General features: G+C 37.3%; 2 protein-coding genes across 21 annotated transcripts in view; one reads left to right on the forward strand and one right to left on the reverse strand.

Moving 5' to 3' along the window:
* The first annotated feature begins 1,238 nt into the window (after positions 1–1,238).
* Positions 1,239–15,132, forward strand: SERPINE3 (serpin family E member 3). The gene is made up of 6 exons (XM_086883790.1): positions 1,239–1,419; positions 5,734–5,932; positions 6,987–7,087; positions 9,084–9,170; positions 11,079–11,162; positions 13,193–15,132. Exons 1-6 carry the CDS (start codon positions 1,239–1,241, stop codon positions 13,231–13,233), a joined length of 693 nt encoding a protein of 230 aa, XP_086739916.1. The 3' UTR covers positions 13,234–15,132.
* INTS6 (integrator complex subunit 6) overlaps positions 14,791–27,824 on the reverse strand; it is a 39,193-nt gene continuing 26,159 nt past the window's right edge. For 4 of the 20 annotated variants that reach the window (XM_086881356.1, XM_086881357.1, XM_086881372.1 and 1 more), the window contains 13 exons: positions 27,648–27,802; positions 24,693–24,845; positions 24,429–24,561; positions 23,841–23,935; positions 23,313–23,423; positions 21,546–21,761; positions 21,311–21,437; positions 19,942–20,084; positions 19,142–19,376; positions 18,032–18,403; positions 17,495–17,588; positions 16,937–17,079; positions 14,791–15,366 (listed from right to left, as the gene is read on the reverse strand). In XM_086881356.1, coding sequence (XP_086737482.1) covers positions 16,968–17,079; positions 17,495–17,588; positions 18,032–18,403; positions 19,142–19,376; positions 19,942–20,084; positions 21,311–21,437; positions 21,546–21,761; positions 23,313–23,423; positions 23,841–23,935; positions 24,429–24,561; positions 24,693–24,845; positions 27,648–27,802 — 1,946 coding nt within the window. In that variant the 3' untranslated portion in view covers positions 14,791–15,366; positions 16,937–16,967. The remainder of the gene's footprint in view (positions 15,367–16,936; positions 17,080–17,494; positions 17,589–18,031; positions 18,404–19,141; positions 19,377–19,941; positions 20,085–21,310; positions 21,438–21,545; positions 21,762–23,312; positions 23,424–23,840; positions 23,936–24,428; positions 24,562–24,692; positions 24,846–27,647; positions 27,803–27,824) is intronic. The other 16 variants (XM_086881358.1, XM_086881360.1, XM_086881359.1 and 13 more) reach the window with 7 other exon arrangements.

Genomic DNA, 27,824 nt, shown 5'->3' on the forward strand with positions numbered 1-27,824 from the left:
TCACTGATGGGAAGTCAGAGCGTGCCCAAGAAAGAATAATTACCTTATGAACTGTTAAGAGCTGTGCCTGCATAGAGCTGCGAGCCTGCCATGAGATCAGCCTCTTGACACATCTGCACCAGAGTGATTTCTGCAGACACATGAAGGGAGCTTTTCAACTGCCCGTGGCAGCAGTACTTGACAGTAAAACTCTGTAAAGTCAAGGGTGCTCCAGTTGTTATAGGGCTTTAACAGTCAGAGGACACCAGTGTCAGCACTGGAGCTAAGAGCTACGGAACCCTGGGGCAATCTGTGCTATCCTTCATCCCAGCACAACAACTGCAGCTTGTCTCTTGCCTGGCAGATCAAAGCGTGCAGGATTTCATGCACACGGTGGACCAAGCAGTGACTGACTCCAGCCAAGGCACAGTGGTCCAGCTGGGATGTTCCCTCTTTGTGGACGCGGGCGTGCAGCTCTTGCCCGACTTTGCAGAGCGTGCCGCGCGCTGGGCCAACAGCAGCCTGCTGCAAACCAACCTCACTGACCCCAACACCACCCACATACAGGGATGGATCACCACTGACCTTGCAGGTACAGTAGGGGCCCACTAGAATGGTTGCACATGAATGAAATGTAAAATAAGAGTAATGGGAGAAATTGTATTTAACCAAGCATAAAATATTTTGCCACACTCCATGTTGCCCAAACCAAGGCTGAAGGCCAGAAAGCCTAATTCTTGTGTTAGCATTCATTTGTAATGTGAAGAAAGAGCTGGAATAGGTCTGAATCTGTAAGCAGTGTCAAGCTGGTCACCACTCAGTCTTGTTCACTTAATTTTTAAGAAGGCAATCCTTTGCAGTGTTTCCAGTTTTGATTAGGAACAGCCAAATTCCCCTTTGACTGTATTCATGGCCCTAAATGCTTTCAGGGTGCTGTGGGGGACACAAAGAGTCATAAGTTCAGCAGTCAGACTCTGAGTTTAAAAAGTCAAAACGGGGTATAAAAACACTGACCAGCTCAACCTCAGCTCTGGGGAGAGCATGGACCAGCAGGCAACCCCAGTGAGGTCCATGTGTAGGTGGAGAGGGGAAGGTAGAGGGTGAGCAGTGCCTTGTGCTTTGTACCTCTTGGCCTTAGGGATGGAGAGTGGTCTCAGCTTGCTCTATTTAGTCACATGGACCTGGCCTTTAGGCATGTAGGACTGCATGTGTTCCCCTCCCTTGTCTCTTTTTTCCACGCAGATGGGGATGTGCGTGGGATGACCTTGGAGAGCGCTGGGTCATCGTTCAGCCAGGTCACCCTGGTGAGCACCCTGTACTTCAGAAGCATGTGGCAAAAAAAGTTTGCCTTTATGGATTCCCAGATGTTGCCTTTCACCACACCAGAGGGCTCGACCCTGAAAGTGCCCACCATGCACCACACAGCCGAAGTTAACTATGGTAACTGTCCTTGATCCATATTTGATCTACTGTGCAATATGGAACAGATTTATTTAATTTCCTCTGATACCACACTAAGATGTGTTGTTTTCCTAGCTTGGAGAAGTTTCAGAAGAAGTCCCATCAAATGAAGAGACCACCCAGGTGACCAAATTGACTTCTCATAATTCCAGGCAATCATGAAACAGATCCTGGGTTCAAAATGGTTCCTAAAATATCTACTGTCCCTTTCCCATCTCTCACAGGCCAACACCTCCCAGTACTCCATAACAAACTTGTCAGCTGTAGGAAAGAATCAAAAGGCACCCATATAGCATGCCAGGAGAAAGAAAGATGAGAGACTGAGGGTACTGCAAAGTCCTTTACAATAGCAAGAAGCTGGTTAAATAAAGCTGGCTAGGAAGGGGCTACAGTAGGAAGCAAACCTGACACCATGACAGAGCGGCAATTAAGACTATATCAAGCCGAAATTGATTTTTTTGGGTAAGAAATTCCCTGGCCCCTTAGTCAAACCACTCTCCCTTGAATGTGTGAGCACCAGAAGGAGCAGAGCATAACCAAGAGCACCAGCACTGCAGACCTGGAGATCTGGTCACAATCTGCCTCCAAGGCTTTAGAGAAAAACTGCAGATCTTCAGGCACAAATTCTAGAAAAAAGAAGGAAATTCTTATGTCATTTATACCAAATCAGTGGATGATCTCAGCATGGGCTTAAAACAGTATAAATATAGGTCAATCTTTTATTTGTATAATATTTGAATAAGTGTAGGCTACTTTCAAAGGCTTGATATATGTGGGTTGTGACAGAAGGACTCATGCTGCAGGCTTAATTTTCTGTCACCAGGAATTATGCCAGTTAGCTGTACAATCTCTTTCAAAATATAAAAAGCTCTTTTCCCTCCTAGTCTAAATTTCAGAACTGCACTTTGGTAAAAACCTTTCAAATTCCATATCTAAATCTTTTCAAGACAGATTTTTATCTCTTAACATCCTGCCTGCTTTATCTTTTAAGTTAAATATTTTCTCTTCAGCTTCAATGTTTACTCTCAAACCTAATTGCAAGTCACCAAGTTTTCTCTTAATTTCCTGATAGCTAAGATGATGCCAGGCTCTACTAAACTATTCAAAAACCAAATGCTCCTAATTCTCTACTATTTCTTTTTTTGCACTTTTCCAATTTAAATTAATATTTTGTGAAAATAAATGACCTGGAATGTATACAAAATTATGAATGAGAGCATACACATGATTGATAAAATACTTTCACAATTTCTATGTCTTTTTAAAAATACCTTGCACAGTGTGTTGCAGAACCGACTTTTCCTTTTGGCACTTTTTTTCCTAGGTAAATCAAGGGGGAGGAAATCTCCAGAAGGATATAATTTCTTTGTGTGTTTTTGAACCACCGTTTTGTTTCCATTACTCCAGTCTTCACAGCAGTCTCACTGATTGTCCTTGATAAAAGTCTTGAGCATTGACAATACTTTGGAAAGCTGCTAGTGACCCTCGTCAACATCTTGTGCCTTTGTTCATTGCAGCTTCCCCTTCAAGTGGCTGCTTGCTTCCTTTCCTTTCTGCTTCTAAGTGCCACCACTTATACCTGTAAATAGTGGCACAGTGAAACCATGTTTAATGTTTTTACCTGAAACTAGATGGCTGGATTTATGCCTTTTTATCAAATCAGTTAACATTTAAAAAAAGTTAATGTTTTTATTGGCCAGTCTACATGATATTGCAATTCATCTCACTTTCCATTTGTCTCTGTGACCCGATTATTCTTTTCTCCAGAGTATGTCCTACAGCTTCTCAAAGACAGACCTAAAGTTTCCCAGATTGCCTTCTTTTTCTTACAAATGTACTCCTGTTTCCTAGAAATGGGAAACAACTGAATCCTCAGGCTATTAAAAATCTCTGCTGATTCATTTGCAATTCCGCATCCAAGTTATCCTCATATTCTGGGATGGTGATCATTCAGGCCCCATTTTATTAAATGACAGAAGGCAGGGGGCTGCTGGTGCTTGTACAAGTAGAGATCTCAGGTAAAGGAAATTACCAGGAATTCCACAGATGAGCTGCATTGTCTGAGCATACATTTGCTCCGGAGTCCTTGCAAAGTTGATGTGAAATAATTTGCTGTGCTCTTCTGACCACTTGCCTAAACACAAGGAAGTCCATCCTATCATCCTTAAGTAGGTACCTAAAGCACTACGTTTTTGCACAGAAAAGGAAAGACAAAATACTTGGATTACATTTCATCTGACTTGAAATGTGTGAACTCTCTGCAACAGGAGGGACTTTTGAGGAAAGCCAAAATAGAAGGGATCATTTAAAATTTGCTTTTAAATTGTTGGTTGTCAGATTTGTTTGGGCCAATTCAATCTTTGCCACTAGAAAATCCAGAAACATTTCTAACAAATCAGTTTAAAATTATTGCAAAAGACTGGCTCACTACAACTAAGCAGAGGACTGAGATGACTTTCCTTCGTTATTAAACTATACAAGCTGTGTCCCACCAGGATCCAAAACACAGTGAAAAAGATAAGCTGTGGCCTGTTATCAATTGCAGCATTTACAACATTGTTTATCCTTTAAATATTGCCACTCAGAACAAACCAGCCTGGGGACAAGTAAAACTGCACTGAGAAAATATCAACATTACTGTTCACACACACTTCTTAAACACCACAACTATTTTACATATTCATCTTTACAAGCAATTTGTTAACATCATTTGAATTCTAATTTAGCATACGTGTAATCCTTATGGGATGCTCAAAATTAGTTCAAGCAACGAACATTAAATGTTCTGACTCGATAATCTAAAGTCTTTAATTTTCTTTCTAATTAATAAATAAGGACTGTATAACCTTTATGCAGAATGTGCTGACTTCAAAATATCTGCACGCCCACAAATTGTACCACTCACATCCAGTGCACTGCAAACACAAATCTTCCTTGCCTGCCCATTGGAAACCAGAACATCTTTTCCCAGCAAATGATCCACATGCTGGAAGCTGGTTTTAACAGAGCAGTGCTGTCTCCAGACTGCAAGGCAGGAGGGTTGATCTAAGAGCCTAAAATTTAATCTAGCAGAAAATCAACACTTAATTAATCATACCTAGTCCATATCTGCAAAACTAACAAACACTGTACAGTAAGTATTTGAGACATCCTATAGCTATGTATTTATTGCCAAATATTTAGGTATTATGAACATGAGCAGTCTATATACAGTTATTTACATCTACTGACTCAAACAGTGTGAGCATCTACCCTTGAAGATACAACTGCTACAGCTGGGTGAAGGAGATGTAGATTTAATATTTTGGATGGCCTGCAGTAAAGGCAGTAAGACCTTCACTTGCACATTGTAGTTAAGTTGTATTTGACTCCTGGCCTGCTAACTGTTGCTGAGTGTTCCTGAAATGCTACTTATTGGATTCTCAGATGAAAAAAATAAGGAAGCAAAATTGTGACAGCCAAATCTGTTCTACTGTATAAGAGAGCCCATTAGAAATGCCTGGATTAATTGGTTTTTGGCATATGGGATGAAAATGGTACTTTTAAATGGCTGTTACAAATTGCTGTAAAACTAATTGCAAGTTTGGAAGCTCTCCAGCTTTTACTTTTGAGACTACATTTTATGACCTTCATCTGATTGTGACAGATCGCTGTGCCTAGATTTTAAAAAATAAATTTGGCGCTTAAATAAAAAAATAAATAGTTAATGTTTAAATAAGCTCTTGTTTAGTTGAACTATTTTTTTTCCTTGAAATAAGGTTAAAAGTGATTTTTAAAGATAGTAAAGATCTAAACATAAGCCAAAGTCAGTTTCAATTAACCAAGTAGGATGCTCTGCATTTTGTTTTTGTAATCCCTAGTTGCTGTAGTAAAATTTTAGTGAAAAATATAAAATTGTAAGTTTATTCAAAGAACATACATTGTGGAAAAAGTCATCACAAATGCTGTCATTGCCTTGGTAGTTTTGGGGTTTTTGTTCCCAAACTGAGCAAGGAGGACAGCTGTTATATGGAAAAGTAATAAAATACCCATGCTCTGCTGAAGTGGCTCTTCAGGTACCATCAGTGGCATTGGCACTGGTCTGCCAAGATATCTGTGTCTCTGACACACTCAGCTGTGTTCAGGTGAGATTGCTGTGAGCTAACAGCAACCTGAGCCCCAGGTGCTGGAGACCACTCCTAACATCCCACCACAGCTGCTCTGAACTATCTGCTGAGCCCAGCAAGGGTTGTGGGTTTGGGGTTTTCTTCCTACTTCAATAATGAAATAAGATCTCTCTTTGCCCACCCACAGGCCAGTTCCAGACTGCAGCTCTGGAGGCTTTCAGTGTGGTCGAGTTACCCTACCTGGGGGAGAAACTCAGCATGTTCCTAGTGCTTCCCAGCCACAAAAGAACACCTTTGTCCCAGATTGAGTCTCATCTTTCTGCCAAAACCATAACGCTCTGGGCCAACAGCTTGAAGAGAACAAAGATGGACATTTTTCTGCCTAGGTAAGCAATGTCAGCACAATGGATTGACTACTTCAGCTGTCAGAATTCCATGTGACAGTGCTGACACAAGCAGTGTGTGAGCAAAATCAAATTACATGCTTTTGGTTTCATTATTCATCACATGATCAGAGATGCTCTAACCCTTTCTTAAACCACAAAGAGGTGAGCCAGGAATGACAAGACTTTCTGGTTACACTCTGTACTGTTTAAAAAAACCTAAGAATTTCAGTTGATCCTACAGCTTTTACTTACAATTTGTTTGGGGCATAAATCTTTCAAGGATCTAAACCAGAGAAAAGTTGCTGGACCTTTCCCACACCCATTTTTCTCTTTGCTTAAAGAAGAATAAATATATAACCTCCTAAAGGCATGCTATTTTGTATTTTTGAAACTTGCCAGAGTAGTAAAAAGGCACTGGACAAAGAGCTTGGCCTCTCTCCAGCAGTCATAACCATCTTTCCATGCACAAAGCAGGTTTCACTCATCCATTTTCCCCTTAAGTCAGTTGTTGTTTCAGCAAACACCTCTGCTGGAGGTATCTTCTATCATCTACTTCAATGAAATTGCATAGCAGGAGGAGTTAGGTGCAGAAGGCTTTATGTGGCTTTATCTGTTGCAGGGATTACCATGGAAGGGCTTCATTACACACCTCCTACAACATAGTCATCACATTAACAAAGCACTGAAAAGGAGTGTGTACATTATTATGTGCTTTGTTCAAGCTAATTTTTGGGAAATGTTTCCAAGGGCCATTTTCTATAGCCAAAAATAATATTAGAAAGAGAGCACTTTGGGAAAATGTAGAACATGTCAAGAAGACTGAGTAGCAATCTGATTGCAACAGAGGGTGGCAAGGGATTCCTTCCGTTAATGTCTTCAGGTGAAGGTGAGCTACTTCTCTGCAAATACATTTAATCAGACAATGCACCAGGCTCATACAGGAAGAGATGGATGAAATTCAAAGGCTTGAAATAAATTGTATCTGTTAATGCCTTTTATTCTACAAAACCCTAGAAATCCTGCATTTAAATAAGGTCTATCATATTAATTTCAGGTTCAGTATTCAAAGCCTTTTTGACCTAAAGACAGCTCTTTCTGCCTTGGGAATTAGGGATGCATTTGATCCCATCACTGCCAATTTTAAAGGCATTTCAGGTAAGAGGTTTGACTAAATACAAAGTGATCCTTGACCCAATAGTTGTAGACTCTTACATTTGAATTATTTGTTAGACCTGGGTCTTCTGAATTGATTGTACTTCTTTATCTGTGAAACTCTAAAAGCACAATTCACACTGAACTGCAATTGTATTTTGAGCTGTTTTGTAAGAAAGAGTAACCTGAAAAGGACAGGTTTGGTTTTGGTCTTTTTTTTCTTGTTTTTAAAATTAAAACTGTCAAGACAGTTTAGGCCTGGAAAAATGGTGATTTATTCAGAAATTTAGGATGCTTCAGTAAAACTTGCATTCCTATTTGTGTTTTTAAATAGTTATTTAACAGTGAGGGATGCTGTTACAAGTCTAAATTCCAACTCCTGACACTACAAACAATACTGGTTTATGCCCAGGCTATATCATCTTACTAATCCAGTAATCAGTAGTTATACTTTACCTTTGTTAAAATACTGTTATGATTAAATTCTTGGGTTTGGGGCACTGAAATTCTTCTGCTCCATGGAAAATTTGTCCCCATTTAATAATAAATTTTTTTAAAAATGTCCAAATTATCTATTCTTTTTCTTTTGACTCCTTCCAGCAACAAAATATTTCAATTCAGTCATTTCTGCTCACAGTAAAGACTCGGGAGTGATAGCTGCCCAGCAAGCAGCTCACATTCTTGTGCACGTGAGTGAATAGAAGAAATTGCTCCAATTCAGGCAAACCTGCTTTTACATAAAAGTTGCTTTCCTGGGATGAACCTCACAAGGCACATTACTCATGGAGTTTTTTATGCTGCTTTTGAAACTGAACATAGCAATGTTCTATTGCAATATAGATCTCAGACTGCACATAGATGCACATTAAAATAATTTGTTACTGCTCACTGCTGCTTTGCTTATTGCAAACAAAAGTTAATATAATACTGATAAACAACACAAGGATATATTTTATAAAGTTAATATATATTTAAATAAGATAAATACTTTGGGGAAATTAATCACATAAACAATATAATTTAGCAGCTAAGTTTTGGCATATGGGATAAGGCTTGTAGTAGTATTTGATCCTGCCCTGATAGAGTTATGGAACAAAGGATATGTTGAGGCCGTTTTTAGTTCTACTCCTACACCTGTGTCATAGCGGTAGGGTTCTACTGGAAGAGGTACAAAAGGCAGAGTTTACAGGGAAAACATATCTTTTACTTAACCAATAGATAGTTGAAAAAAAAAGCTAAGTTTTCATTTCCTCTTCCATATGAAACAATCTTCAGAATATTTACTCTCAGATCACATTTAGCAAACAAATGTGTTACTTTATTTCAGACCTGAAATAGTTTTTTATACCTGAAAGCTTGTAATTTTTCCCCCTCAAAAATGTTGAAGATGTATTTACTTTTTTCCAACTCTTCTTCTCCCTTTTTTTGTCCTGCTTGCTTCCATTTCTGACTGGACAAAATTAAGACAAATAGATAAAATGCTCTTTTAACATTTCTTTTATTTCACCTATATGCTGGACTTGATCCTTGAACTCAGGAAAGAAAAAACTTCTCAACCTTTCCTGCTTTCTGCCTTTTGCAGGCAGCTGGAGAAGACAAACTTGTAACACTCTCTTCAGTGTCTCTGAAATTAATTCTTTTCCAAGACTCATTTTATGTCACAGTCCCATTGTTTCTTCTTGAAGAGCATTTTTTCTACATTTTCCCTTCCAAGGGCTCTTCAGTTCTTTCATTGTTCTCACTCTGTTCAAGTCTCTATTTTCACCATGTAACCTTGCCTTCCACTACAACCTGGAAACCTCTCAAACTAGTAACTCACATTCAGCATTCAATCTACTGCTATCCATACAGTGGGGAAACAGTCAAAGGCTGAAATACCTAATAGGTATGTGATCCTTAGATTCTGCAGGCAAAAAAAAGGTAAAAGCATTCTGATTATTTTTTAAAAAGATGTTTGTCATGAAATGCAGAAAATAACCTAAGTTTTGGGGTTTTGCAGAGCAAGATGGTCTTTATATTTCAGAAGCTATTCACAAAGCAGAAATTGAAGTAACAGAAGATGGTACTAAGGCATCAGGAGCTACAGGTAAATGAAATATTCAAGCTTCTCACTTCTGGAGCTTATCACTACAAAACCAACTACTGTAATTTAAAACAAAGCATGGTAGAATTTATGCATATGCCTAACAAGCTTTTGTATTTAACACACTTGTATTTTACCTTTGTAACCGTTCATAAGAAACTTGAATTTTTGATGTCCAACTAAGGTGTAATGTCTCAAATGAAACAGACAATTTTGCTAGTCCAGGAAAAATCCAGCTTGAAAAAACTTAGTTGGTTAAATACCTATATGCTCAGATCATAAAAACAAAAAAATTAAAAAAGTTTAGTAATATTTTTATCTACAGCTCTGAACTGTCATGGGATTTGAGGACGATCTCTTTGATAGCATTAATGGTAATGATGGGCAAGTTTTATGCAGACAATTGATTCTTACATGTTTTAAAGTGTGACCTTCATGTGCAGTAGCTGCTGCTAGCAGATCACTTCCACATGAGCAAATGGGACTGGGTGAGTAGGAGACTCAGTAAAAACTCAGCTATGGACAACCCAGTCAGTACATGACTCGCTCACCATCTTTCTGCTTCCCTGGGCTGTGCCAAGGATAGATGTGCTCCACATCACAAATGCTGGTGCTCCTTGCCTGGGGACCAGGGCACCACTTCTCCTCCTTGCTCCCAGGAAGGGATTCAAGAGGCATGTAGAGAGCATGGCAGTGCATCTCACTGTGGTGCCCAACCTGTTGCACATCTCCTCACTCCACCACCCCACAGCTGCAATGCCAAAAAGAACCTGAGCACACCTGATGTATTCAGTGTTCCTCTAGAAACACCCCTGAATAAAACACACGTGTACACATGGGAGTGTAAAGGGAACATCTGGCATAACTTAGTTAACTTAAAACTGTACAGCTCTGCAGAAAGGTTTTCTAACAGTTTTAATCTCTATCAGGGCAGTAATATTTTTAATAACTTTGTGGTAAGCCCCATTTAAAATAAAAGCTTTTAGGCGACTTCAATTACATACCAAAGACTAAGGCGAACAGACCCTTATCCCCTTGAAACCAATGCCAAAACATCCCTTAACTCCAGTCAGACCAAGCTGACAAGCAGATTTTAAAAAGTGCAATTACATTTATTGTTTACTTTTTAAGTTTCTGATCTAGTCACACAATGACTTGAAACTAGGCACTTTTTTTTTTTACAAGCACTAAAATGGTGCCTTCCCAATTTTATTGTGTCTTACTTGAATTTTCAAACTAATTCCATTGTTTTAACTATTCAAAAAATAATCCACATCTGGTGGGTTTAGTATCGGGGGCGGGGATTGACAATGTATTCTTAATACTATATAGCTAAAAGGAAGAATTAAATTAAGATGTATTTTAATAATAGCTGAGCCACCATAATTCTCTAAAACTTTTTATTTAATAATTAACCCACAATCAGAGAAGAAAGACAGGCATAAACTGAGTTTAAGATATTTAAGATTTTGTTGAGAGTTCCAACAAGAGAAATTCCAGGATGATGTAGGTATTTCTCTGCCTGTCTCCCAATTGGATACAGAGCTACATTTGTGCCTTGCTTATCTTTTCCACCAGAACAGCACGGCTAGGAGTTGGCTAACAGGTGAGGCAATAATAGCATGGTATGACTTCAGCAGAGTTAGGGATTTGAGGAGGACAAAAATTACCTTTGAGATCCAAGGCCAGGCAGATGCCCTTCAGCATTGAAATATGCATTAATCGCCTGCATGGAGTCTTACAACTAACAACCTGTAAATTCTGCCAGACTAATTTCACTGTTGGATAAAATTGTTTTAGTCTTAAAGCAGAGGAGCAACTCAAAAGTTAAGGTACTAACCAGAGGGCACTGTATAAAACATGGAAAGGAAACAGATGCATTTTACTGATGGTTTCTTTGTTGCATTTCAGCAATGGTCTTACTAAAAAGATCTCGAACACCTATTTTCAAAGCAGATCGACCTTTCACATTTTTCCTGAGGCAAGTTAATACAGGTATGCACGCTCTGCCTTTTAGGAGCAGAATCCCTCACAAGCAGCACTGAAATCAATGCAAATAGCATGTCAATCTTCAGTCCAGGCAACTTCAAACAACCATGGAAACAGCGGGGTTTGGGGTTTTAAAGCATAGATTTTAATTTCCTTAAAAAGAATGTACAATAGTCATAGAAGTCTAGGAAGTCAGATTAGCCTCTTCTTTGGACATGCAGCATGTGCTCTAAAATTTTTATCAAAATTACAGGCACTAGAGAGATCTCACAGATGCTGAGCACTTCAGCATCCAGAACTGATCTCTACAGGGCAACTCAAATTACAAATGGGCTGGACCAGCTGAATTAACACCTGAAGTAGTTAAAATAGAAACCATTCCCTATACAGGAAACTTATCCATGCCTGTACTGATAGCAAACAGACTTCTGCTAAGAAATGTTACCTTGCAACCATTATCTCTTCTCTTGCAAATGACCTTCCCTAGCCCCCAAACAAACACCACCCAAAAAACCCAAACAGAACTGCAGAGCATGTCTTAGAGTGAAGCATCACAGTGCTCCTTTAGCTTCAGTAGTGGATTACAAGTCTCATTTCAGATGTACAAACACATTAAATTACTCCAGACTGCCTGCCAAAAGAAAACACCCTATAGCTTGTTGGCAATAATAAAGAACTGCATTATTCACCATTTAGCAGGTATTTGCTACTCTGAAGCAACAGCCAGCCTCCAACAACTCTTATTCTTAACAATGCAGTAATTTTGCACCTGAAGTATTTTCATAGAAATCATTTGAACTACCACATTTCTCTCATAACTGGGGTCACAGCCATTTAGATTTTCAAGGAACACAGACATTTACAGGGTTAAAAATAAAACACTAGGGCCTAACACAAAGGCAGGAATCATATCCCATATCTGCTTCCAAGCAACACACTGTTCTCTTAGTCAGTTAATACCCATGTATGTAACATTTTGTTTTAAAAACCTGTATCTTAAATTTTGACCACAGTGCAAGCACCCAAAAAGAAAATTACTGCCTTGGTTGGAATTTTGTTTTAAATATGCTTTGGCAATCATTACTAGTCAATGCATGATAGTATTTTACTTGGCAAATGCAGAATTTTAAAATAAAAAAGGCATTAATAAGCTCATCTATGAAATATGAGCCACAGACTCTTCAGGATTAAGAACAAACTTACTTCAGTGAATAAAATGGTCAGCTTACAATATACATAAATTCTATAAAAAGGAAAAAATCAGATTTTAAAATAGGATTTTTTTAATGTGAAGCATAAAATACATACCTTCCAATCAACTCTAAATCAAAAAGATATTTCTATAATTCAAGCTTTGTAATGCAAAAAGTGAAAACATGAATTTTTTTGCTCATACTTAGTAATTGAAGTTTTTGAGGTATGGAAAATTTCAACAGGTAAACAAGATCTATTTTCTATCCACCTGTCTAGAAGTGCTTAAAGCTCCTATGCCCATAAAGTTCTTAATTAATCTTTATGTAAACCAAAAGTATTCAGTGCATCAATTTTCTAGTAACAGCAGAAATATGTTTTCCAATACTTAAAATAGCATAGTTCTGCTCAAAATAACTGAAAAAAATTAGCTTTTTAATCTGAATTTCAGGTTTGTGTACATTCCCTTTGAAGAACAGGCAAGGTAACACCAATACGAATAACTAAATAAATCAAATGAATCTGAGGCAATAATTTCATTCTCTTCTGTAACTAAAATATGAACAAAGCAATGATCTTGGGTTCTATTTTGTTGAGTTTAAGTAAATTTCAGATTTCAGCAGGTTCCTAGTTTGGGCTACCAATTATTTGGAAAGGTGTTTTTAATACAAAAATGTTTAGATTATTTTAAAACAAGCATGCAATTGCAGTCATTTTTCCATACAAGCAATGAACAATTCTACAATCTACTAACTCCATGCCTAACTTTTGTATTTAAGCTGTACTACACCCTGAAAGCATGGCCCCCCAAACTGAAATAATGTTACTATTATTCTCATTTACAGGTTCAGTACTTTTTATAGGAAGAGTTACAAATCCTTCATAACAAGACCTAAATGCATACACTGACTTCTGTTCCTCCTATGATAAACTTTCTTCCAATGAAATTAAAGGCTACATTGTATGCATTTACTAAAACATAGCTTTAAGCTTTTCCAAGAATAAGAGTAAAAGCTCTCTACTACCTTATTACATTGTAGACACTGTTGAAACCTAGAGTTGTCTAGGAATCATCAGCACCACAACTATACAGCAAAGACAGTATTCCAAAATAAACATTTGCAAAAAAATGGAACAGGTTCAGCCTCCTAAATGTTTAACAATATGAGTCAACAGCTTCTCTTCAACTTTATCATGGCTAAAGTCAGCTTGACTGTTGCTAGGTATGTAGGTCATCTGAATGAAAGCAACCCAAAAGAAAGCTTTGTGATGTTACTTATCCAGTACAATTTTATTTCCCTGCCCTGAAGTCAAGAGCTTAAAACTGAAATTAAAACTTAAAAATTAAAACTTTAAACTGAAATTGTCTTACCTCAGACAGTAATAATTCAGTTTATACAGAATGGAACAAGCTAGCAGCAAAATGCTGTGGTAAGAAAATCAAGTTGAAAGGTTGTTTCAAAACTGACACATAGAATCATTAAAGTTGGAAAACGCCTCTCAGATAATAGTCTAACCATTTACCCAGCACTGCCAAGTCCACCACAAAACCGAGTCCCTAAACACCACACCTACACACTTTCTGAATACTTCCAGGGGTGCTGATTCTACTACTTGCAAGGGCAGCCTGTTTCCAAACACAGCAGGTAAGAAGCAGAAATAGCCACTCAGTGACCAAACAAATATTGCCATAAAACACAGCAGTACTATCTCTACTGCCTTTGAAGCACACAAGATAGAACGGACATTCCAGAAGAACACAATGTGACTACTGGCATCAAGAAAAATGGGGAGTGTATTTTTTGTCAGTATCCTGACAAAAGCTGGGATATGGCAAGTGTTCAGCAATTCATAGCACATGCATCAGAAACACAGGCCCATAAAGATTTTGGGTGAAGGCTGCAAACCAGTGACTCCCAAGAAAAGCATCAGAGAGGACTGTTCTTTTCAGCTCCCAGTGAATCAAACAAAGCCTTCCAGATCATTCGGAGCATCCAGCACAGCTGAAAGACATGGCCAGTAAGGCAATCGGTGATATTTTGTGTCCAGGCAGCAGAGCCCTGTGGGTGTTCCTGCCCTTGTAAACATGTAAAATCTTCTGACACAGAAAACCTATGTGCAACCTTCTTCAAAAGCTACTGACCCCTGCTTTACTGCACTGTATCCCTTAATAAAACTGCAGGGTTTGTCATGGCTGCAGATGTGCATACAAAACATCACTTTGTTATGCTGGTCACCAAAAGTGCAAAGTACACAAGATACCCTACTGTAGCTGCAATTCAGCATTAGCTCTCTTTCACTCTTTCTCTGATTAAGAGCAGAATATCCAGTGATTCAAAACCACTCTTCATTCTTCAGCACTGATACCAGAACAAAGAAGCTCTGGAAAGGGAAGGCAAAACAAGGAATTCCAATAAAAATTGTACTCAAACCTACACAAAAATTAAAATAGATATTTTATTGATGGAATAACAAAAGTGCTTTTCTTAAATATTTTTCAAAATACATTTATACAACTTACAATAATATATCCAAAATAACTGTATATACAAAACATTACCTTTTTTAATGTATGTGCTTTTTTTTTTTGAAAATTACAAAGCAACTTTTTGGCAAAGTTCAACCTTAAGAGGTGATAGTTTTGAAGGTTAGATTAAGAAAAATAGAACCTGAGGGAAAGTGACACTTATGTCCATGACAAGCAAGAAGTTCTCAATTTAGTTAAATAAAAATGTTTTCATAGTATTTTTCACATTACAAAAATAACAAGTGAGGAAAAAAAAAAGATGATGGATACTTCTCATCATTTTATTGAGCAGCTTCTCATTCTTTCAGGTACAGGAACTTGAGATTAAGAGTGCATGTCAAAAATGAATGCAAGTAAGAACAGCAGTGCCCTGCTGTGGCTCTCTCATGTGAATTTTCTTAGCTGCTGTTGATATGGTTGACCTGATTGGATCTGCGATGGATTTCTTCAAGAAAACTCTCAAGCTGTTCTATCAGCATTCGTTTTTTAAACCTGGATTTAAAAGAAAGCATTACAATGGATGCACAGAGCAATACATGAAACATTGTTGACAAAACTTTTACTGAACCCAGGAAACTTCAGTTATTACTGCAGAAGCAGTGCATGATAAGGCTACACATATCTCATACATATACATATGCTTAACATTCTGGTAAACCACTAGAACTTGATTTTCCATTTGCTGAATATGAAACTACATTTAAGAGAGTTTATTATAGCTGAACATCACTCAGGTCCCAGAAATCCAGGAAAAGGAGTTAAGAGTTTGTTGCTTCCAGAAGTAAAGTATTAAAGTCCAGAAATAAAATATACATCAAAAGAACTGTAATACCAAAGCTGGCAAACAGCTGTTAAGGATTATTTGCACGCTTTCATGATGCATTCACCAAAGTTAACAAAGTTGATATTGGTGGAGGAACAGCCATTACACAGTGCAGATTACACACAGATTTCCTGACAAACAGAAATTAAAACTTTGAGAAAGAAATGAAAGGAAAACAGGCATCCAAACTCCATACCTCTGGAGTCTCTATTCCATATCAGTTGTATAAATTTGATTAGTAGGCTATTCTGTCACCTCTGCTTACACCCCTACCTCAGGATGTACATCGCCTTGCTGTTTCCAACTAACCACTCCCCCTTGCAACATTTCTGTACCTCTGAGATGCCACTTCTGACCAATGCTTTGGTAGCCATAAGTGTGTTCAAAGATAGGCAGCAATGAAAGTACTTTGAACTAAATTCCAGGTTAAGTCCTGTGACTTCACTAAACCCCAGCAAAAGCCTTTAGCTCCCATCAGGCATCCTGGTCCATGTCTTTGGCTCACAGAGCCATGGTACCTGCCCTAATTTTGAGATCACAAGTCTCCCCACAATCCCTGATGCATCCAAGAGCAACACTCAACCACTGCCAAATTTTATAGAAGTGTCAGCTAAAGATAACTGGACTAAAGAGATTGTGCAAGAGAAATGAGTTACAGGTCATCTTAAAAGCTTAATTTTACAGGCACAAAAATTCCAACCCCACTAAGGACTGCCAAAAGCTCCAAGAGCAACAGTATGGTTTTGGTGGGCTGTAACACTGTGGGAGAAAGTATAATTTACAACATATAGAACAACTCTGCCAAGCAATATAGCAATCAAGCAAAAGCACAATAAAGCAAGTGTTGCTGTAGGAAGAGCATGATGTACATAAATTTACATGCCCCACTGAGCTGGCAAGAGAAGGCTAGAGGATCTGTATTAATGTCCAACATCCAGTATATCTTAAACTCTCAGCATAGTTTTCTCCTAAAATTACTTTGTTTTATAATAATGAAATTTGCTTAATGCCCCAGGAAAAGAGATGACTACTACAAAACAGATTAGAGAATAAGAAGCAATTATTCTTTGAGGTTTCTGAAATAAGCCTCAAAGATCTGGTTATCCAGATTCTGGATTACTAGTTCCCAGCTTCTCAAACACTACTGGTTCTAATACATTTTGGTTTTTTTTCCTCTCAGTAAGCATGTAGAAGGCTAAGTATGGACAGTCTAAAGATTCTGTAAAGAACAGTTTCTACCTGGATGAAAAACACAGGGTTTAAATCCTTATCAAGTCACTCTTCTCCAGAGAAAAGTCACCTCCATTTCCAAAGTCTCAGACAGGACTACACTATCTCTGAATGAAGTATGCTGAAGAGTAGAGACATCTTTATGAGCATACCTGAATATAAAAACTATTTTTAGGACAAGATTTTGAGCTGATTCTGTTTCTGAAAGCCTAATTTCCAGTAACTGGCAGCTCCATTACATTTTCAAATTAGCAGTGCACACTCACCTGAACTTTTTAATTGGAATGTTTATTTTAAAGTTACCTTCTCTTTCTATGCCATTTTCCATCTACATTTACAGGGATTTGGCAGTTAAGAGTTGCTAACATCTTTAAGCCAGAATCCAAATGAAAACGGTAAGCTTTTACAAACAATACCTCAAGAAGCTTATGCATTTCTGCTCTTTCATAAGGAATTATTTAGTTGCAGTGCAAAGCATTGTTTTCAAACAATTGCATGATTGTCCAGCAGTTATACATGGCACAACATGGTACAGTTTTGTAAGAATAATACAATTCTGTTACCTACCTTGAAGCTTCTTTAATAACATTCTGTAAAAATATCAATCGGGTCTGTAAGCTTCCTTGTACATGCTTCAGTAAAAAGAAGATTCTTTCATACTCTTAAAGGTCAAGAGAAAAGAAACATCAGTTATTTAAAAGATGCCTACACAGATATCTGTTGTTATATATGAGTAAAATGCAACATTCAATTTTTGTAAACTTCTAAGCTGTATCTCCTATCAACTGGAGCAAGAACTTATTTAATGAGAACTAACATTAAAAAACCACAGAATATTGCAGGTTAGGATATTACTAACACCTATCAATTTAATTCTAGTATTGATATAAAAAACATGACTTTAATGAACACTGATAGGTACAGCAATGTTTTAATCACTTCTACAGTAAGTTTTTAACAGGGGTTTTAAAACAAATCTTTTCAGCTTTAAATTTAAATTCTGCTTCAGTCTCATGGGCCAGTACACTTCTAAAATAGTGATCTAACATGAACTCTTTGTTTAACTCTCACAACAATTATCTGAAAGAAATTCAGTATACTTACTCCTTCCTGGTTTTCGGATCTCCTTCATAATTTGTGCTCTTAGCTCTATATTAATCTCTCTTGAACTTCTGCAGTGCACTGGTTTTTTCCCTTTGCTAGGTGAAGATGTTGTCAAGCTCTCTTCCGCACTCTGCTCTTTACTACCTGATTCCTCGTGATTCTCCAAAAACCCATCAACATTCAAATTATTCCCTAAATGTTCATGGCCTACATCCTCTGTATGTGCTGTCGGTCGATCCAATGAATTGAATGGTGAAGAGGACAGTGAAAACTCTGAATTCACAGCATTTGGGAAAACATCTGATGAAAGGGAGTCTGTAACGTGATTCTCAATGACATCATCAACTCCAGCTTCATTATTTGTTTCTGATGCTGAAAAAACAAAGATTACACTTGCCAGGTTCAAATTCCTTATCAAATGATCCAAGTCAATGAGTCAGATCAGTATTAGACTCTTAAAACTATGCCCCAGCTCAAACAGTCTACTGTACATGCCAGGCATAAGAAAACTTGCTTATGCATTATAGCACTGGGCCCATCACTATCTCCTGGCAATTAAGGACTTTCAAAAAAACCATAGCTATATTCTTTGTATGAAAAAAGGAAATTACTGTATGGACTACCAACGAAAGAAAAACCACCGAAGTGATTTTATGATATGGTGTCTTTCCCCCTTTAAATAAAACTAACCAAATTTACTTAAGTACTAAACACTGAGTAAGAGCTAGTTATACAGCCCCTTAGCTTCACACCCAGGGAAGTGATTTCACTGCACTAGAGCAAAATCCAAACTAACTTCATGCTGTGATACTTCTAGAGTATCTAAATTTCCTGGCAAAGGGAGAAAACTCTTCTCATCTACACTGTCTCCTCAGGACAGAGGAAATAGGTTGTTTATACTTGGAATTTACATGAAAGACTTCCATCTGAAGGACTATATGAACTCTAACCTTAACCCCAGATGCAAGTACAACCCTCAAGTACTTCATTTTCAAGAGGGAGGGATAAAATTGCCATATTCACAAATCAGCCAGCAGTACTTTTTACATAAAAAAGTTTTTTTCAGATATATTAAAAAACACACTTTAAAGGTTTTGAAGATTCACTTACTTTTGTGAACAGCAATGGGTTTAACAAGGTCAGGCTGTGCTTGTGCAATTGGTGTTGGTGGCCCTTTTCCTCCAGTGTGGTTATTGACAACTGGAGGAGTTTGTGGTCGCCCTCTGAGCAGAGGGGACATACAACGTCGCCTTTTCGGAATCCCTTGCATATTTGGTTCTCCGGGTCTTTTATGTTTATTTTGAGGTCCTGATACAAATTCATCTGCTTCATCTATCATCATTCCCTGTAATTAATTTAACAGGAAGAATTCTTATGTGTCACACCAAAACCACATAAGGTACAATTAACACTCTGGTATTACCATAATATTTAGCATGCATAAGAGTTACATACAACATGCCATTGTTTGGAATTCCAAACTGTCAACCGAGACCAGATAAATGTGCTTAAGGCCCTTATCCAACAGTCTGACAAGGTGAGGGAGTGGGGCATCAAGCTTCCTTTTCAGTAATTGCAAAGAGACTCACATTTAATACAAGAGCTCTAACTTATACTGGAAGCTCGGTCAATTTTAAGAGATTTGGATAAAAGGGACAGTCAAGACTCTAAAAGTTGAGACAAGTGTTTCAGTTATATTACAATTTAGAGACATAATACTGGTTTTCCAAGAAAGACTGTCCTCCATATGATACTACTGATGGAAGAACATCTGAGAGAGACACTTTTTCATAAACGTTTTTTTTTGAAAGTATTTGAAAGGGTTTCTCCAATAGACTATTCAAAGATCAATGCAGGCAGCAGCACACACACCCCAGACCATTTTTGAAAACGCATTACAGAAAAGTCACCTTTTTGTCCAATTTGAATGGATTGCCAAATGTATGAAGCCTTCGTGGTTGATCAGGATCAAGTTCTCGGAGTGGAGAAGGTATTTGTTTTAGATACTCCTGGTAGTTTCCCATTTGTGCTATAGGTACACTGTGAACTTGATCTATCATAACAGAGGAGTTCATTAATACACAGTAATGCTGCTATTATGAGAGTTTAGTATATATCCATTTCATATCTCCAGTATTCAGACTTATCATATGTATTAACAGAACAGCTATAAAAAGCTCACCATTTTTCTTGCCTAACTGGTAATTATGAGACTTTTGACTTCAGGAGACTTGCTCAAAGGAATCAGTACATAACTTGGGGACTTATCATTTTGACAGGATATAAGCAATATGTGTCATACACAGATGGTAGTTTTCCAATGTGTCCCAACTTTGCAACACAGCAGTGGATGGAAAAACAGACTAGGAGCAAATTAGAACTAAAAGGTTACTGCAAACAAAAGACATATTAAAGCAAAGTAGTAATGCCATGCTGGACACAGCTTTGACATAACTTGATCCAATTTCAGCCACCTGAAACTTAATTGTCAAGACTAGCATTTTCCCAGAGCAAGTGTGACCTTTGACCACTGTAAATCAACAAATTCTTCAACCCAAAGGAGCTGATTTTAAACTTGTTCTAGAGTTCCCAAGCCTTTGATCCAGAAAAAAATACACTAGAAGAAACTGCAGAAAAAAATCCTAACCTAAGTTAATCCTCCTCTCTGAAGAACAACTACTCTGACAAAGTGATAACAAAGTGAAATGTACAGATGTTAATCTGACCTAAGTTGTAGCAGCACTAATGCAGCACAAGCTTTCACTTGCATTGCCCTTCTCACTCTACTTATTTCAACATCTTCAGTTAAATGCCACAAAGCAGTGCCAGAAGACTACAGGGAAAAAAAGGTAAAGGAATAAGCAGACTACTGAACCATTTATTGTTGGCTCAACAGGCAAAACAACCACAGTGCCAGCACCCAGTTAGCTAGCTTAATTTTCCACTCCTCACAGTCTGCTTCTACTGAGAGAGACAATGTTCAGAACTGCCCTGTGATTTTATCAGATACATCCATGAGAGTTAGGAAAAAGTGTATAAAGGAACTTCTGTAAAAGCCCAAGTCCCCTCACATGGACTTAAGGATAAACCAGTGAATCAGCAATCTTGTCTGTCCTCACCGTTTTTTCCTCCAAGGTAAAGAAAAAGCATCTAGAAAATCCATGCAGTGTAATGGCAGTATCAGACACCCACCTGGTTTTAAAGAACTACATTATTTGTTACATTGTTTCTTTGCAATGATCATATCCCAGGCAGACAAAATATAAACTGTTATCTAACCTTCATCTTGTCCTTTGAGGAACTTGCGAGTACTCTTCAGTAAATTAGATCTCATTCGTGTTAACTGATCCAAAAGATTTCTTCTGGGTATGTCATAGGCATTTCTAAATGTCTGAGGTTTCAAATCCTATGGTTCCAGTAAATGAAATTGCAATTAATGCCGTGTAAGAAATAATATCTAGCATTTCAATGGAAGTATATTGAAAATAACAACATTACACACAGTGGTGCTTACCTTATTCAGCAAAGCTATTTGGAACCCAGCATACTCCTTCATATTGAGGTCTAGAGGTCTATGAGGAATTTCCCCAGTAATCCCCTGTAGCAGATGTTGAAAATCGTTCCTATGTGCCATAGACAGGTTGTGTGATCTGCTTCTGACCTTAATTCCAGTCTCTTGCGCTACCTTTTTGCCTACAGAGCCAATGACTCTATCGGACTCTATTTTGGCCTTAATTTGAAATAAATAAATAAATAAAATTGACAATATGCTCTTAAAAGGATTAGTCAGACTTATTCATTTTAAATTCCTACCTACAAGATTCAACAATGTGCTAACACACTATGACGACCATAACCAGGCTGAATGCTTAAGGAGTGCTTAATACATAACAGCTTAATGCCTACTACAGCTTGAAATATAGCTAACAGTTTTCTGCCTAGGTCTTCTGCATATTTCTCCTCTGCTGCCCATTACAGTATCTAAGCACCAATATGCATGCAATGCTTTTATTTTCATAAAATGCCATAATTTGACTAGTAATTCTCTGCAGATCTATCTGTACTCGTATAATGTTCAGCTGTTCCTGTAGAGAACAGTAAAACTCACAAAAGACTGATTCTCCCACAACTGTAGTTGCAATCAGTCACCCAATAATATCAACTTTTTAACACTCAATACAAATAGTCATAACATTAACCAATTGAAACATATGAAAATAACCAACTGGTTGATCAGACAGACCTAGCTCCTAATATTACGTTAGATTTGTACCAAAATTAAACATGTTCATAAATGCTGGCTTTTTGACAGAATACAGTGAAACAAGCCAAAAGGAATTTAGTAACACAACTGCTAATTTTGGTTTTGCAATTTCACATAAATTTGACTATGTATTGAGAATGCCGAGTCTTTACTGGCAGAACCTTTCAGAAGTTACAAAAGCTTTAAGTACAATTTGCAGTGCATGTCATTACATCTTAGAGGAATCCAAGATGTCCAGGTTGAGACATCAGTTCACAGAATAGTGAGCAATATGACTATGATTTAACAGGACTTTAAGACATTTGCTTCCTCAAATAATTATTTATATTCATGTTTTAAGACAAAGGTGGTTTGTAAAAACTCACTAGCTAAGTTACCAGTACTTGGCACTACTGTTTCTTTAAGTCTCAAGTTGACTTTTTTTATCTTGAACACAAAGCTTAACATGCACAGTTCAAAGGTGGAGGTAGCAGGGCAGAAATGCTTTAGCTGGTGCAGGAGCCTAGACAAAGATTCAGGCACTATTCTGAACATGATCAGCAATTTCAAATGGTCACTTGTCATTTCTACATCTGTACCATTATTTGATACTGTCAGTTATTTACTGAACGCTTCCCACTTCACGTCACAAGCCAAAGAAAGAACACTGATTCTGATGCATCAAGCACAAATCCCCATTTCCTGCAAAAACACTAAAACATCTTTAAAGACAACATGGGGTTTTTTGGATGAAAGTATGTTATTCACTGCACAAGTGAAAATGCTCCTTAAATAGAAGAAATCTCAACTTGTACTTCTGTATCTGTCTCTATATAGTTTAGTTTATAAAACCTGTATTTAAATACTATATTTTCCTTCAATTCAAAAAAAACCAAAATTATTTTTTGCTAATTGCTTATGGGAAAGTATTAACTTGATCTTTCTGCTCATTTTTCCTACAAAGCCACTGAACTTGAGTATTTTAAGATTATCCTGCTATTAGAATAAGTTTTTACTGCTCTTTTGCTTCAACATTACCTGCTGACTCAACTTTTTGAGATATGAAATGACACTGTAACTAAGTCCATATTCCACATTGTCAGCTATAAGGTTTGGTGCTCCCATCATTCTCACAGCTTTCTTCAAAGGCTGAAACATGGAATATATTGCATGGTCATATTTAACTTCATGCACATTTCAACTAACTGTACCCATTTCAAACAAAACCTGAGGTTCTGAAAGTTTGAAAAGAACAAGAAACACTCAGGACAGTATTTTTTTGGTTGTTTTAAAATAGCTCAATTTATACAGAATCAGTTAAAAATATAATTTATATACAAATCCCAGTTTATTATGAAATTAAGAAAATTCCATAGCATTCAGGTCTCAGGTCTTTCACAGGACTCCAGTGAAAACACTATCATTATGTATGAAGTTTAACTACTCTCTCTTAAATTAGTATATATTCTACTTAAAATAGAGATTATATTCATAATATAAAATATTATAAAATAAATTATAAAATAAAACAACTATAAACCAGACATTTTAACTCTGTCATCTTACCCCAAGATAATAAGGAGGCATTGTCTTCAAATAGCTTTCAAATGACTGACGCCACTTCAACGTAGGCTTTGCCTTATGTACTTTAAACAAGTCATCTAATAGTTATAAAAAAGCAAAGCAGCAAGATGAAAGGCATGTCAAGATAGCATTGCATTTTTTTTTCTATAAATAAAGTTCTACTTAAAGAAACTCTTGAAGAAATGCAAATTCCTTGATGATTAAATTAGAATCTACAAGTCAACATATATATAACTAAACCAAACACACAAGATTTATGCTGCAGCCAGAAATAGAACCTGATAAATTACCAAATTGAACTGGTATTGAGACAACAGATTAGGAAAAATGGCTCTTGAAAAAATGAAAGTGAGACCGAAACATATCTGAAAATGATGATTGAATAAATAATCTTACACACCTTACGAGTCTGAGTCGTGAAGGCCAGACAATTGTCACTGACAACAAGTCTCTGATTCTACCTTTCTCCAGGTGTTATTAATACTGGCATTAATTGCAGTAATCTATTTAAATGATATCAGTGTTTCAATTACCTACCACATAAGAAAACTTGTATGAATTGGTATTTACCTAGCAGTGGAAGCAGGACTGGGTAGTTGTAAGGCATCACAAATAAATTCACACAATTCAGCGCTGTACTAGCTTTCAAGTAACCAAAAGGATGACCAAGTTCACTATATTTTGCACTATTGCTCACATACACCTGCAATTAAACACATTACATTAGATTTCCACACCAAGGACTCTGAAATTCTGCATCCTATTTTGACTGTAGAATAAGATATATGAAAAACAGCATTACATAAACTTCAATTCAGCATGCATTCTACTTGCCTGCCAGCAGGTCTGAGGGGATTTTCTTTCCAGGATAAACTGGGTCAGTGGTGAAGGTTCCAATTCATATTTATCAAAAGGCAGTTTGTCAATGACCATCGGTTCACAGTCAGTACAGGAAAATTTCACCACAGGATGAGATGTGCGAGGTGGCTAAACAAAGTATTCCACTGTTACTAAGGCTGCACAACAATTAAAATGCATTTGTGCTATGACAACTGAAGTAACACAGCTTCTTTGAAAACACATTTAAGGAACCTACTCAATACAGGATTCATTTACTGAGTCCTAAACAATTTATGATGTTACCACTGTCTTATTCTGAAGGAATCTTGTTTTCTAAATAAATGCCAGTTACTTTACATAGTAAGTCTAGAGCAATGTGTAACTAAGATTTCTTGCATTTACCCAAAAGCTGTACAAATGGGAGTAAGTCCTAGCAGGGACAGAAAAAACCATCACCATTGCTACTCAGAAATGTCCATTTTCATTCCCTACAAAAGCAGGTCCTGTACTTCTGCATTTGCTGCCTTTGCCAGGAACTTTCCTTGGCAAATTTAAGTTACAAAACTCAAGCAGTTATAGAGATCAAGAGCAGCATAAACTCAGAAAAAAAAACCAACTTTAAAAATTCACATTTTAACTAGGCTTGAGAAAAAATGTTATTTCAGTTCAAGAAACTTAAGTGTTTGGATTTTTTTAATCTTTTTATTCATCACAGGAAAAAGACCTTTGCATCTCAAGTTTCAACTTGAAATTTCTTTTGCCAAAAGGGAAAGTCAATTTTCAGTGTCATGAAAATTGGAGCTGTACACCTTCCACTGAAGAGAGGAATCTAAGTTCTTATATTCTGAGCCTTCTCCCAGGGCCACTAGAATCTGAGGAAGAGCCCAACTGGGAAGCCTCCTTCCATTTACTCCATCTACAAAAAGGTAACTCACAAATATATAAGATGAAGAAGAAAAACACAAGGCTTCTTGGACCATCTTACCACTTCCAAGAATGAAAGCCATTCTTTTGTGTCTAAGCTCTAGGCTCTTCATTTTAGGGTAAGCCACCCAAACAAGTTCTCTGTCAAGAGAGATGGTCTTGCCTTGAGCATCTCCACCCTGAGGAAGGTGCTTTCTCCAACTGGACACCAAACAGGAGGCCCAACCAAATGAAGGAAGAACAACTCTCTTCAAGGAGTATGACTAATAAATAGTTGTGGCAGAGTTTTTGACCAAGCCACCAAAGTTATACTAGAAATAAAAAGGCTGCAAAAGAAATTGACTACTCAGACTTGAGAAGTCTAATAATCCACTGCTGGACAGCAGAACTAGTTTTTCCTCTGAGCAGCTGAAGCAGCCATTTACATGTTGATCTGCCAACATAACTATCAGCAGACTTTAATATACATTTAAGAAAGTCTTTATGGTGTCATTGTCATTAGCCACAGTAGACTTAAGTTCTTGTGATAGAACTGTTTGAGACAACTCCACTGTAGTCCAGGCAACAGTCAGGAAAAGCCAAGTATTTAACCATGAACTCTTAAGCAGACAAGACACACTGCATACATACACACTGATTACAACATATGTTGTGTTTGAATGCTACTGTTAGAACAGTACTGAAATAGAGGTCTTGAAACACTACCAGCAACTTAGCTCCCCAACACTGCATGAGGAAGGTACAATGCAGAAGTCCTATTGATGTTGACAAGAATTTAGCTGTACATGACAGTGCCGTATAGTTATGAGAGCTATACACACAACAGAAAAAAAACTCATCTTTTTGCCATTTGGGTATGTCAACTTCAGGCTTTTGGAAGATTTAATTCAACAGCTCTTCACTTGGCAAGATCTATTTTATCAGTCTTAATCAAGACCTGGAGTAGCAAACTGCACAGATTCTATACAGCAAATGGAGGCAGATACGCTACTGACAGTGATTACAAGGAATACACAGGATCAGCTTTCCTACAGAACACCCTTTAAATAGCCACTACATAATGACATCTTGTTTCTTTTAAGGACTACAGCAAATTTACTTACATATGCTAACTTGCTTGTAGTTCAGAAGGACAACTACACCCTTTCATGAACATTGCCACACATGTAAAAAATATCAAACCTGTAAATGTGACTAAAATTTCATACTCTATCACTCCTCAACAATCTGTATGTCAAAGGACTTAATCTGTTTTCTAACCAAGAAATAGAATTAACAAGAAGTTCAGTGAGTGTTAGCACATCTGTTTCATATAAAAAAAACCCCAAAAATTCAGTAAAAATCATCATGAAATGTAGGTAACTATTATACAACTGCAGGATTTCTACTTTAACTATTTCAAATATAAACCAACACAAAAGTATATTATACTATATTAGTAATTAGTTCTCAGGCAAAAAGGCAGTAGCATACATTCTTTTGTGAAAAAGAACAAATTAATTAATTCTTAATAAATTAATTCAAAAGCCGAGGTTTTCTCAGTTTGGATAAATTGAATGTGTGGCTAAACTGCACAACAGCAGTTTTATTCACTATATTCACTTGCTAGAATGAAAGTAGAACTACCACAGGGATTCAAATTGTCAAGAACATACTGTCCTTTATCAATACCTTCTACGGGGCAATAGAATTCTACAGGCTTTTACTAAGTGCCACCATTTGATATTTAACAGGGTTCAAACAAACACTTAAGTGCATGTACCAGGTCAAAAGTCTGTTACAGGCAGTTTCCTAATGCTTCAAAGAAAAAGAAAAAAGAAGAAAACCCCATGTTATTTGCTTATCAGTAATTTATAGGCTTGCATGTGTCACTCCTTCCACAGGAAGGAAGCGTGTCACACTGCTTCCACATTTGCTACAATGTAATACATGTGTCAAGAGTTGAAAAAAAAAATACATCTGTGACGAGGAAATCCTAGAATATTCCTGCATGCACAAACCCTTTGCTTTATCTTCAGTACATACCAGTGTTGGAGAATTTTGATCTGGCCAAAAGGATTCAGGAACAGGCCAATGACCTATAGGAACCCCAGTTTTAGGGTTTGGTCTGACATAGATAAGTTTGTGACAGCTGTGCCAAGGCTGGGGTCCAAAGGGTCTGGATATCTCCACCTGCCCATCTACAGAAGAAAAAGGCTGTGT

The sequence above is a fragment of the Cyanistes caeruleus genome, chromosome 3 (genome assembly GCF_971803275.1).
Source record: "Cyanistes caeruleus chromosome 3, bCyaCae1.hap1.1, whole genome shotgun sequence".
Taxonomy (NCBI): Eukaryota; Metazoa; Chordata; class Aves; order Passeriformes; family Paridae; genus Cyanistes; species Cyanistes caeruleus.